At 67.2% G+C, this 12,926-nt stretch overlaps 1 protein-coding gene across 1 annotated transcript in view; it reads right to left on the minus strand.

Moving 5' to 3' along the window:
• SCAP (SREBF chaperone) overlaps nucleotides 1-12,373 on the minus strand; it is a 15,264-nt gene extending 2,891 nt beyond the window's left edge. Inside the window, 22 exon segments of the mRNA XM_023745476.1 lie at nucleotides 4-535; nucleotides 613-728; nucleotides 804-1,005; nucleotides 1,070-1,152; nucleotides 1,155-1,260; nucleotides 1,468-1,844; nucleotides 2,418-2,636; nucleotides 2,767-2,865; nucleotides 3,709-3,803; nucleotides 4,358-4,400; nucleotides 4,402-4,451; nucleotides 4,454-4,470; nucleotides 5,865-5,991; nucleotides 6,201-6,373; nucleotides 6,831-6,936; nucleotides 7,051-7,271; nucleotides 7,823-7,842; nucleotides 7,844-7,867; nucleotides 7,869-7,901; nucleotides 7,903-7,983; nucleotides 9,732-9,861; nucleotides 11,965-12,373. Coding sequence (XP_023601244.1) covers nucleotides 4-535; nucleotides 613-728; nucleotides 804-1,005; nucleotides 1,070-1,152; nucleotides 1,155-1,260; nucleotides 1,468-1,844; nucleotides 2,418-2,636; nucleotides 2,767-2,865; nucleotides 3,709-3,803; nucleotides 4,358-4,400; nucleotides 4,402-4,451; nucleotides 4,454-4,470; nucleotides 5,865-5,991; nucleotides 6,201-6,373; nucleotides 6,831-6,936; nucleotides 7,051-7,271; nucleotides 7,823-7,842; nucleotides 7,844-7,867; nucleotides 7,869-7,901; nucleotides 7,903-7,983; nucleotides 9,732-9,861; nucleotides 11,965-12,086 — 2,976 coding nt within the window. The 5' untranslated portion in view covers nucleotides 12,087-12,373.
• Nucleotides 12,374-12,926: the final 553 nt, after the last annotated feature.

The raw sequence follows: 12,926 nt of genomic DNA on the forward strand, positions 1-12,926 counted from the left end.
GACCTCCAGCCGGCCGCTGCTCCTGCCCACCACGATGAGGTTGCCCTGCAGCTCCAGGCTCCAGAAGGAGCCCTCGGCACTGGGGGCCCAGGCGAGGGCTGGGGTGCCCTTCTCGGGGGGAGAGCCCCCCTCGTCCTCAGGGGCCTGGGGCAGCGTGGGCCCAGGGTAGGGAGGGCACAGGGTCTGTGCGTGGACGGGGGCAAGCCCCTCCTGCTGGTACGCTCGCTGCACCAGGCGGCTGAAATCGTAGCCCGGGTTGTCCCGAGCGCGGCCGCAGCCTGCCCGGTGCCGGGGCTCAGGCTGAGTGGGCTCTGAGAGCCACGGCCGCACAGAGAAGTTGGTGTCGATCAGGCAGGTGAGGTCGGGCTGGTCCCCGAAGACGGAAGGTGGCGCGAGGCCCCGGGGACAGTGCCGCAGCGGAGGGCTGTCCCCAGGCTCCTCTGCGCTGCTCTTACCGCCGTCCGACAGCCGCTCCCAGCTCTCCTGAGCCTCGAACACGCTGCCGCCGCCGCCACCGCCGCTGTCCCTGCGCTGCCTGCGGGGCCGGGAGGGTGGGTGAGGACAGGACGGCGAGGCAGCAGGGGTGGGAGCCTGACTGTGACAGACACCTACCTGGGGCGAGGGATGCGCGTGAGGCAGTCCCCGGTCTGTGCGTCCCACACGCACACGTGGCCCGCCAGGCAGCAGCTCACCAGCAGCATGCCGTCACTGGCCAGGCACTCGATGTCCTGTGGGCACAGCACGGCCATGGGCACGGGCACGGGCACGGAGGCAGGGGCCGCCGGCCGAGGCACCGCACTCACCATGAGGTGCCCACGCAGCACCAGGGGCACGATCTCCGTCTCGGGGGGCGCGTAGCCGTAGTCGTCACAGGGCAGGTCTCCGCGGCGCCGCCGGCCCGGCCCGCCGCCCTGCTGCCCGTAGTTGCGCGGGCAGAGCACACGGTACAGGCAGAGCAGCAGCAGGACCAGGACGATGCCGGCGGCCAGGCCGAGCGCAGCCACCCTGCGGAGAGGCGGGTCAGGTGCGCCCAGGCCAGTCCCGGGCAGCCGTCCCGCTCGGGCCTTACTTGTACAGGGTGACGTCTCCGTGGGTCTGCGCCACACCTGGCCCCTGGGGGCCGGCCTCCCAGAGCCCCGCCAGGCCTGGGCTGCAGCGGGGGCCCAGGCGCTCCGGCCGTCCTGAGGGTGCCGCCCCTCCAGGGCCTCCTTGGGGTTCAGGCGGAGCGTGACGGGGATGATGGGCAGCAGGCTGATGTACCTGGACAGGGCCGGGGGCAGCTTCAGCCAGGAGGCCCCTCCCCAGCCCAGCCCTGGCCCCTCAGCCTTGCTCGTCACAGACACCAGTGCCCGCGCAGCCGGCCAGGAAACAGCATTCAAACCAGGGGGTTCCCCCCTCGAGGGGCAAGGGACGCTCTGGGGACGGTGGGCTGACACCGCCGGGGAGGGTGCACGCAGCCCGACCCACCTCTTGGCCAGCGTGATGTTGTAGTAGCCGAAGAGCGTCGGCCAGTGGCGGAAGGACAGCTTCCTCCACAGCTCCTCGTCCTCGGGCCCCCAGGTGACCTCGGGGGCGGGGCTGTCAGGGACGCCCTCGGCCAGACCCCCGGACTCGGGCATCTCCCCTGGCAACGTGTGGTTCTCAGGGAACTTGGGGGCGTCCGGTGGGAAGATGGAGAAGGCGGGGTCCGGGTGGCTGGCGGGCAGCATGCCTCCAGGCACAGGCACGGGAGTGAGGGCGCCCTCGCCCAGCGGGCTCTGCTCCGTCACCTGGGCCGCGAGGTAGATGCGCAGTCCAGCCGGGTCTGTGTACACCAGGATGCCGATCCAGACCACGGTGCCTGCCTGTAGGGGGCACGGGGTGCTCAGCCAGGGCTCTGGGCGCAAGGGGCAGCCCCACACCACATGCCTGGCCCTCCTGCCAGAGGCGGCAGCACAGGGACCTCAGGCATCGGGGAGAGGACATGGCCTCTCTGCCCCCCAAGCCCCACTACCATCTGGGCCAACTGCCCCGGGGACCCAGTTCCCTCTCCGTGCTCAGGGCTGGGTGGCCTGGCCTGGAAACCGAGCAGCAGGCCAGCCCCCATCTCAGCTGCGACCATTCCCAGGGTCAGCGGCAAGAGGGACGAGGCCGGGCCTGCTGCAGGGCCACCCACAGGCCCTGTCCTCACCTCACTCCCTGGGGAGGCCCATCTGCTCCACCCGCCCAGCGTTCCCGATGCCCACACACGACCAGCAGCGATGAACCCTAACTGGGAGCAGGGCTGGCTCCCGCCCGGGGTCACAACCCCTGCCCCTGATGCCCCAGGGCTGCTGCCCCCCGAGACCAGCTGTTCACCTGGGAAGCGGGTTTGGGCGGAAGAGGAGGCCCCCTCCCCAACTCTAAGGCAAAGCGCAGGGCAGGGCCGGGGAAGGTACCATGATGAGCCGCTGTGCCAGGCGGGTGCGAGCCAGGAAGTAGACGACGCGCAGCCTCTTGGGGAGCCGCAGGTTCCGGAAGGAGGACGGCTGCAGTGTGACGGTGTGGGGCGTGGCCGGCCGCACCGCCAGCTGCCGCTCAAAGCGCGCGGGGCGCCCCCCTGGCTTAGCAGGAGGCAGGCAGGCCTCGGGGGGCAGCCGCTTGTTCAGGTCCGCCAGCTGTGGGCACAGTGGTCAGTGGGAGCTGTCCCCGTGGCCGTGAGCTGCCGGGCAGCAGCCCCGAGGTCACACCTCACCCAGAGACCCTGGGAGCTCAGCCAGGGCCCAGGAGGGCGGGACCCACTCCTACCTCCATCCTGCGAATGTCGATGGACAGGACGGTGGTGAAAAACAGCATCTGAAGGAAGAAGTCGGACACCAGGCCCACGACGGCAAAGAGACAGAACTCCTGGAATCAGAACGGCCCGTGACCTCAGGGCCCAGCGGTCCCTGCCCAGCCCGCAGGCACCTCACCATCTGCACAGCCCCAGGCGGCAGCGGAGCCGCAGTCCTTCCGGGTCTGGGCCCGGCCAAGCAGGGGCAGTGCGGGCGCCTCCCTGCCCACCAGGGGGCAGCAGAGACCCAGGTCTTTCTCCATGAACCTCGCGGAGTCTGATCCAAGCTGGGAGCTCAGAGCCCCTCTCAGGGCTCAGAAAGGCCCCGCCACAGCTGCACTGGGCCGGGGGGAGGGGGAGGGGGGGGATGTCCTGGGTTAAGTCCTCCCTGCCCTCGTGTGAGGCCTCAGCACGCCCCCAGGAGGATCCGGCAGAGCCTCGCAGTGGCCACGTCAGCTCCAATGCCGGGGACTGCACAGGACCCGGACGTGCTGCGTCCCCCTTCCTGCCTCTCCCCCCGAATGGTCAGCAGCAGGCGGCTCCGACTCTGCAGGGCTGCCCACCCCTGCCCACCGCCCCACTGCTGAGCGAGGGCACTGTGCCAAGAGCAGGGCCACTCTGGGCAACGGGGGGTGGCCCTCCAACGACATGGGGGGACGTGACTAGGGGCTGCCGGTGTGGGTCAGGAAGGAGGGGACCCATTCGAGACCAGGTCTGCCTGGGTTGGCAGAGCCAGCCGCCGGCCGGTGCCCCCGAGCCCGCCTGCCCACGGCTGAATGACAGAGAGGACAAGGTCATAGGCAGAGACATGCTGGGAGCGCGACCCACAGCCCAGCTGGGCTCCCCGTCCCGGGAGCTGCCTGCACTGGGGCGCCCGGTGCTTGGCTCACAGCGGGCGGAGCGCGGCCGGGCCTCACCTGGATGGCGGGCACGAGGGTGAAGTAGCCGATGAGGATGATGCCCAGCTCCGTGGCCATGTTCTTCATGATGGACCAGCCCTCACAGCTCAGGCCTGCGGGGACAGCAGGGCCCATGGTCCTCGAGGGTAGCGATGGGGGAGGGGCCCAGCCTCCGGAGGCAGCCACGCCCCCAGTGCCCACCCTCAGGCTGCCGGAGCCCGGGCCCAGGTGCTGCCACCCCTGCACGGGGTGAATGCCCGCCTGCCACGGGCAGAGCGGCTCTGGGTGGGGCCACTTCCCGAACCTCCGCGGCACCACATCTGGCACAGGGCCCGGCTCCCCAGACCCTCAGGTTTGCGGGGTGAACAGCCCCCAGCCCTGGCCCCCAGGTGTGGGGATGAGAAGAGGGGTCACAAGCGTTGAGGCCTCCGGGCCTGGGCGCCTGTTTCCCCAAAACCCAGACCCCAGCTCCTGCCGCTGAGGAGCCCGAGCCTGGAGGAGGCAGGAGGGTCCAGCCTGGACAAGGCCGAGCAAACCCAGAGCCGCAGAGTCCGGCCGGCTCCTCACAGACACATGAACCAGGACCCGTCTCCCACGGCAGGACCCGTGGCCCCGGAGGAAGAGCCAGCACCGCCCGCCCCGTCCCCCCCCCCCCCTTGCCCTGTACCTTGGGCGATGCGCAGCTTCCCCTCCAGGTCCACAGGCGTGGAAGACCACGGACTTGGTCAGCACCAGAACGTTCTCCAGCCCGATCACCACACCAGGTAGGGGAAGATCTCGCTGGGCGGGAGGGCGGAGAGGGTGGGAGAGCGCTGAGCCCCAACACGCAGCCAGCTCTACAGGCCTGGGCCGGCGTCAGGGCAGCGGTGGGGTGTGCAGCCTGTGGTGGGGGTGCTGAGCAACCCCCAGAAGCACAGGGCAGGGGGCGCGCATTCCCACCACCCAGCACCGCAGAGGGCGCTCCCTGTCCTTCCCGCACCAGGCCCTGCTGGCCGGGGGCCCGGCCACGGCCCCACCCCTCAGCCAGGCCCAGGACTGAGGAAGGGGGAGACCCCAGCCACACCACTGAGGCCGGCAGGAGGGGAGGCTGCCGGGTGGCCTGGCCGCGAGGGGAGCCTCCAGGGCCCAGGGCTGCTGCTGTGGGGCCTGGAGGGGCTCTGCGGGCGCAGCCGACACTACAGCGGAAGCGGGAGGTTAGCACCAGCAGGTTCAAGACGAAGCTGATCTGTGAGCAGGGAAAGTAACAGGAAACACAGACGCCCTGTTTCTGCGGCCGGGTCGGGGGCGGCCGGGTCGGGGGCTGCTGGGTCAGGGCCAAGGAGCCGCAGCCTGAGGGCAAACCCAGGGAGGGGCCCGGCCCAGGGGCAGGGAAAGGGCCAGGTGACAGCTTAGAGGTGCTTGCACCTCTTCAGAACCTCACTGTGAAAGACCCTTCTTACCAGGCTTTACATGTTCTAACAGGAAAAAGGCAGAGAGCATGCTTCTCTCTGAGACCACCCGTGCTCACGCCATCCAGGAGCAGTACGCGCAAGTATGCACGTAAGTGCACAAACACACCCACACGTATGCACACACACAATGCAGACATAGTCATACATATCCATGCACCAACATACACGCACATAAATACTCTAGGGGCCCGGTGCACCAGTGGGGTCCCTCGGCCAGGCCTGCGCCCTCTCACAATCTGGGACGCCTCAGGGGATGTCGGAGAGCCAGTTTCAGCCCGATCCCTGCAGACCAGGCCAAGGGACCCACCGGTGCACGAATCCATGCATCGGGCCTCTAGTATGCATATAAGATCTTTGGTTAATCTCTTCCTGCCCTCCCCCCTGCCCCCTCCCCTCTGAGATTCATCAGACTGTTCCATGTTTCCATGACTGTGTGTTGAGCGTCTGCCCCCTGGTGGTCAGTGCACGCCATAGCTACCGGTCGGAAGGTCACTTAGGCTTTTACATATATAAAAGAGATCCCATATGCATCAACATATACATGCATGTACATACACACACATGCCATTTATTTACATATGACTACAAGCCAGGTAACTTAACGAGGAAAAAATATTCCTCTTAAATGTCAAAGCAACAACGTGCCCAGTCCCGGGCCGACCAGAGGGGCACTGTCTCGCCCAAGGACCCCCCTGTGGCCAGGGGAGCCTGCTGGGGACCTACCCGCCGTTGAGGGTGGGCGTCAGGCCGAAGAGTGTGCAGAGCCCCACAGACATGAGCAGCGAGCTGAGCACCGTGACCACAGCGGCCAGAGCCAGCCCCCACTTGGACTTGACCATGTCGATCTTGCCTGGAGGGCAGAGGGCACGTGAGGGGCATGTTCCCGACCCTCCCACAGCCCTGGAGGAGCTGCGAGGAGTGTCCCGACTGTGACAGGTTTCACCAAAGGAAAGGACAGCACGTACATCCCACCCCAGGGACACAGGGCCTTTTGCTGAGGAGCCCGCAGAGCCCCGGGCCCCCGAGAGGCCGGGGACAAGCCCGCGAGGCAGGACCTACGCGTGGAGAAGTAGATGTAGGCGAACAGGATGATGTAGGTGGTCACGAGCGGGATGAGCTCGGCGACGCCGATCTCCTCCTTGAAGTGCACGTGCACCAGGCTCTCGGCCCGCAGGCTGCAGTTGGGGCTGGGGTGCAGGAGCATCAGGCGGGCCCGCAGGCTGCTCAGGAACCTGGCACGGGGGGGGAGGGGGGGAGGGCTGTCCCTCACGGTCCAGGGGACAAGGACAACCCCTGCGAGGGGCCCAGCAAAGCTTCCCTCCTCGAGTCGGTACCAGCCCTTGGCCCACCCAGTGCCCAGGCCCACGCCCAGGCCCCAGAGAAGTAGCCGGAGGAGCTCCATGTCCTGGCCTCTGGGGCCGCTGCAGTGCTGCTGGAGGACGCCAAGCCCCAGGGGGCCCGGGGGTGAGCAGCTGGGGGGCCGGCCCTCCGCTCCAGAGAGACTGCTGGGGGCACCAGGACACCGGGCTTGCCAGCCCGGCCTTAGCCCCTTACTCTGGACCCCCCACCGCGAGCAGACGGACCCGCAGCCTGAGGGATAAACTCCACAGGCAGCCGGGTCCTGCACGTCAGGGGCGCCTGGACGCCGCCCGGAACAGGGACCCCAGCTTCGTGGCGCCCGCGGCTCACTTGGCGTGGTAGCGCCGGAAGACCAGGGTGATGGTGTAGGTGGCCATCCTCTTCCTCGCGAACAGGCTCACCCCGCTGTACTTCCCGGGGACCCCAAACAGCAGATCTGCAGGGAGAAACCAGCAGGCGCTGACCAAGGCCTCCCCACCTCCACCTGGCACGAGGGCGGCCCCTGACCTCCGAGCACCCATCGCAGGGCTGGTGGCGACGCCCGAGGCACCTTTGAGCGTGGCTGAGGTCTGCAGGGTCTTGGGCTCGTGCTGGTGGATGGTCGCGATGATGTCGGGGTCGGCGTGGAAGCGCTCGCGGTCATTCTGCCAGAAGTTGGCGGGGGACAGCAGCAGGCAGCCGTGCTCGGGGAGCAGGTTCCGGAGCTTCCTGAGGCCTGGCAGCAGGTCGGTCACCTGCAGGCACACCTCCTCCAGGCTCCTGGCCCCAGAGCTGGCAGGGAAGGGAGGCACGTGTGCCGACACGGGCAGGCCCACGCCTGGCGGCCCCGTGCCATCCGGTCCCCAGACGCCGGTGTCTGAGCCCGAGGTCAGGCAGCCAGGAAAGGCTCCTCCAGGGCGACAGCCACGTGGGGGTCGGACCTTCCAAGCGTGTGGAGCCCAAAGGCTGATCACCTGACAGGCTGGCCGGGCGTGCGCAGCCCCGCCCACCAAGACGCCTGGCCCACCCAGGGGGCAGAGGGGCGAGGGGAAGAGCGGGCTCCATGCACCCAGGGCCGCCAGAGCCCCTGCTGCCAACACCTGCGGCTTCAGCCGCGCCTCCCCAGGTAGAGCACGGAGACGCGTCACCGGCCCTCAGGCAGCTCCTCGCGGGTGGGCCAGGGGCCACCCCCTCTGCCTGACACCCAGGCCCAAGCTCAGGCGCAGGCGCAGCCACAGGAGCGCGGGTGCGGGGCCTTGCAGAGCTGCTGGCTCTGTGGTGGCACCGAGGACACGCCCGCCTCCCCACAGCGGGGCTGGGCTGGGCTGGGGCGCCCGGGGTACCTGTCTCTCAGCACGTGGTTTCCGGATCTCCTCCACCAGCTGGAAAGGCCCGGGACAGAGGGGAGCGGAACACGTCCACGGGCCAGGAGGTCCTTGTGCCAGGGCGACACCGAGGACTTGACCAAGATCTGCTGGACGTACGCCACCGGGGGGCCCACGTACTGCGGAGAGACGGGCGCCAGAGGTCAGTGCGCCAGAGGCGCCGCCGGTCCACCTCGGGCTGAGCAGAAACGAAGGCGTCCAGGCCCGGCCGGCGTGGCTCAGTGGCTGAGCGTTGACCTATGAACCAGGAGGTCAGGGTTCGATTCCCAGTCAGGACACATGCCAGGTTGCGGGCTCGTTCCCCAGTGGGGGGCGTGCAGGAGGCAGCGATCCATGACTCTCTCATCATGGATGTTTCTCTCTCTCCCTCTCCCTTCCTCTCTGAGCTGATAGAAACCTACAGTTTAAACGTGGGCGTCCGCGGGGGGACAGCATGTCTGATCCCCACCCGAGGCTCTGAGCGCCCGTTTCGCCGAGACAGAGAGAAGGTGGCTGCAGGGCTGGGGGGGAGGCGGCGCCCTGTTTAGGGACAGTTTCTGTTTTACGAGAGGAAGGGAGCCACGCGGGCGGCGGTGCTGGGCACACCGCAGCGAGAATGTGTTTAATGCCACTGAACTGGACGCGTAAAGATGGTTAAGACGCTACATTTATTGTTAACACATTTCTTACCGCATAGAAATCGCTAAGACATACGCCAGGGACCGCACGTTTTTGGGCAAACTGCACGTTATTTAAATCATCATAATGCACTTTAGGTGTTGTTTTTCAATAATTATAACATTTTTATTTACAAAAACAATTAAACAATTAAAGTTCCTAGTACTTTTTACTTTTTTAACGTATGGTCCTGCGTAAAACATTCTCCTCTATGAAGAGGGACCAAACAAAATTTACATAAGTATCTAGATCCGCTCCTTTTTCCGTGGGCGTGAAAAACGAGAACACTGGTGAGCGGTCCTTAACAGATGGCGCGCGAAACACGAGAAAACTCCTGAGCGGTACGAAATGTGTTAAGATGCACAATTTTAAAAATTGGAAGAAAAAATAACCTGTCTCCTCCGCCCCCTGGAGCCCCCACTCTGTGAGGTGGGCGCATGGGGAGCTGCCCAGGACGCAAGGCCAGGACGCGGGGCCTGCGCCAGCACCGGGAGGGGCTCCCTCAGCCCCGGCAGCCTTGGCCGCCCTGACTGCGAGACCCTGAGCCGAGGCCGCAGATAAGAAGCCAAGGCTCAGGCGTCCCAGGCCCGGCTGACGCGTGAGGCAGGTCACCCAGGCCCCTGGGAAAGCCCACATCCAGGCTCCGACCTCCTAGGCAGGGCTCGCAGGAGGCTCAGGTTTCGGTTGACCTGGTCTGGGGGAGCCAGGCCAGTGCCGGAGCCCGCAGGCTTGTTTTGTTTTCCTTTTTTCTAGAACACAATCCTTCCTCACATTTACCCAGAGCGACCTAGAGCTCTGGACACAGACCCTCACCCTGACCCACGGCACAAGGAGCCGGGACTCAGCTTGTCTGGGCACAGGCCTGGCCCGTGTCCCGGCCGGGCAGGCTCGGGACCCTCCTGGGCTCCACCTCTGGCTCCGCCCCCGCTGGGGCCTGGGACTCGGTCTCCACACGCACCAGGCTGGGCCCTGACTCACTGCGGAAACGAGACGAGAATCTCCAGCCCCGGACACTGTGAGGACCAAACACAGGACCCCAGCGAGGTGTCGGCCACGAGCCTGTGAGCTGCAGCTCCTCCAGTTCTCCTCCCCCACCCCCCTCCCCGCCCCGTCCCCCGGCTGCACGGCCCACCGCCTCCGAGGTCAGCAAGACTGGTCTTCCCGTCACTCTCCTCTCACCCCGGCCCCGGCAGTCGGCACCAGCACCTACCCACTCGGGCCGCTCGCTCGGCTCTCCTGGCGTGGGATCCGGGGCCACGGGCGGGGGCGAGTAGTCCTTCACGGGGGTGGTGAACTCCACGGGGCCCGTCCCCGGCAGGGGGAGCTTCAGCAGTGGGTAGCTGGAGGGGCAGGAGGAGAGGGAGTTAGGACACGACGGAGCGAGGACGGGCGCCGAGCCCCCGCAGCTGCTCCGAACCCCGCAGGACTGCACACGCGGACAGGGAGCCACCCAGGCAGGAATTCTTTTTTCTATTTATTTTTTAAAAAATATATTTTTATTGGTTTCAGAGAAGAAGGAAAAGGGGGAGAGAGAGAAAGAGAGAGAGAGGAACATCAGTGATGAGAGAGCATCCTGGATCGGCTGCCTCCTGCACGTCCCACACTGGGGATCGAGCCCGAAACCCTGCAGGTGCCCTGACCGGGAATCGAACCGTGACCTCCTGGTTCATAGGTCGACGCTCAACCCCTGAGCCCGGCCGGCGGGTGCAGATGGGAATTTCTAAACTCATTTCACAGGACACACAGCCCTGTGTGCACGGAGCCTCCCTAGGTCGTCAGGGCGGCTACGCCTCCAGCTCCTCTTGGTTACGTTTTCCGTCCTTTTACTTCAAGCTCTGTGTGTTCTCGTTCACTTTCCCCGAAGGCCTGTCCAGGTCTGGGACGGGGCAGACGCTGTGAGTCCAGGAGTCCACCCTTGGGGGTGAAATGTCAGGAAAAGCCCACGGTCCCCCCACCTGCCCGGAGCCGCGCTCCCCCCGCCAGGTGTGGGACGCGCTCTGCGCTCGGCCCAGCTCCCAGGTCTCTCCCCGCCCAGGCTCTGTGTGCATCACCTGCCACAGGAAGTCCCGTCCCAAAGCCTGGACCGGGCCTCCCCCCTTTGAATCAGCAGCTGCCGCACTCGCTGCCGGCAACACCCAGCCCAGATGGCGACTGCACAGGGGAAGCCCCTCCCTCAGCGGCCAGAGCGGCCTTCGGGGAAGGGTCACAGCACCCCTCCTTCACCTTCAACTGCCCACAGACACGCGCTCGAGTCCCGTTCAGGCCCTTGGCCACCACGCGTGACCTCTCACCCCGTGCAGAGGCGGGAAGGCCACAGAGGAACGGGGCTCAGAGGGGGCCAGACCCCACGCCAACCACAGGCAGCCGAGCCACCGTCCCCGAGGCCACCGCCAACGGCCGCTGCCGCAACAGAATCCAGAGAAAACGCTCTAATGGAGCCGGGCAGAACGTCCGAGGTCCTCGAGGAAGGCACAGCGTGTGGCCCCCAGGCCCCCGGGACTTGTTAGAGGCGACTCCTGGGGCCTCTCCCAGGCCTTCCCGCCAACACGCAATGAACAGTGTACACGTCTGCGCCCTGCGCTGAGCTGCCGGGAGTCGGCGCTGCCGGAGGGCGGGCCAGGGCCCGAGGCTGGACCGGCACGGCTCCCCTGCTCACGGGCTGTGTGGACCGGACCAGCCTGGGCCTCCCCTCTCTGGTGCCGTGGGAGCTGCCAGGACCACTGCCCCGGCTGCCGAGGCCGGAGGACACCGGCCACAGATGCCCGAGCGCCAGCAGGACCCTCCCAGGGAGGACGCGCATCCCCGTCCACCTGGGAAGAACCTGCCTCCTCAGCTGGAGCAGTGAGGGCACCGCCAGCACCACGCGTGTCAGACACACCGGGACGCCAGGGGCGGCTCCTTTCCTGCAGCCGTGTCTCAGGGCCTCTCCTCTCACCATGTCCCCATCCCCGGCCTGGGGGGGCAGCCACGCTCTCCCCGCAGTCCTGGGTGAGCAGGTCTGCCAGGGGGCGCCCGAGGAGCTGATCAAATGGACTGTGCGCCCGGCCGGTGTGGCTCAGTGGATAGAGCGTCGGCTGCGGGCGGAAGGGTCCTGGGTTCGATCCCAGTCAAATGGCATGCACCTCAGTTGCAGGCTCGATCGCCAGGCCCCAGTCGGGTGTGAGGGAGGCAACCATCGATGTGTCTCTCTCTGTCTCCCCTCCCTCCCACTCTCTCTAAAAGCCAACGGGAAAACACGCGGTGGGATCAGCCCCCACCATCACCACCTGAAAGGACTTCGCCTGGCAGACTGGAGGCCCCGCTGTTACCCGGCACCAGAAGAGACCGTCGCTGTGAGAGGGAACCTGAGCCAGGCACGTGCCTAGCACGACCTCGGAGTGGGTTCCCGCGGACGCGCGGGCTGAGGGCTGCCCCACACCGCCCGCCCCGGCCCGGGCACGTACCAGCAGGCGAGGATGCAGAGCCCCGTGAAGAGGGTGATGGGGACGGGGTGGGAGGCGCAGAGCAGCCCGTGGCGGTAGAAGGCCAGCGAGATCTTCTCACGCAGCCTGTCAGTCAGGGTCATCCTCAGCACAGGTCACCTCGCTGCCATCCCGGGCGTGCGCAGGGGTCAGCCGGCAGGCGCTGCCCGGGGCTGGCGGCCACCATCTGCCCTGGGGGAGGGGAAGCAGTGAGCAAGGGGGTGGCTGGGAGGGGCAGTGCCGGGGGAGGGACAGGCGCTCCCCCGGGCGTGGCCCCGCGGGGACCAGGGCGGCTCGTGTGTGAGGCCATCGCCTCCCGCCGCCCTCTCTGTGCGCAGGTCAGACGAGAGCACCTTTGGGGAAACCTTCGGGCAGGGCTGGCCCCACCGGCAGGGACTCACGGGTCAAGCATGTCCGGCGGGGTCAGCCCCCCAGGAAAGCACCCACAGCCGCCTGACGGCCCCCTCCAGCCGACAGCCCCGCGCCCCCCTCTGAGGAGCAGCCGTGGCGCAGGGGACCCGCCTCTCGGGGCCTGGCCTGGAGGGACTCAGGCCGCCCTGCCCGCAGGCTGGGGCCTCCCCCCGGGGTCTGACTTCTGTGCAGGAAGGAGGGGACCTGGACGGGGGCCTCATTCGCCCCCAGGGGTCCCTCCCCGGAGGAGGGTGGGGGCTCGGGCGCTGGTCCCTTCTGAGGACGAGCTCCCCGCTTCTTCCAGCCATGCCGCACCCCGTGCCACACCCTGTGCCGCACCCCGTGTCCCAGCAAACCCTCCTTCGCGTGGGAGCCAAAGCCCAGATCTGCTGCCTCCGAGCGGACACCCTTAAACTGACCAATCCGAGCAGGAAACTCGGGGGGCCCGGGGTCCGTGGGACCCAGAACCCCTTCCTCACGGCGCTCCCCACCCGAGTTCAGCGTGAAACCCGCTGCTCTGTCCCGGGTCCTGG

Source organism: Myotis lucifugus, unplaced genomic scaffold (genome assembly GCF_000147115.1).
Source record: "Myotis lucifugus unplaced genomic scaffold, Myoluc2.0 scaffold_547, whole genome shotgun sequence".
In the NCBI taxonomy this organism is placed as follows: Eukaryota; Metazoa; Chordata; class Mammalia; order Chiroptera; family Vespertilionidae; genus Myotis; species Myotis lucifugus.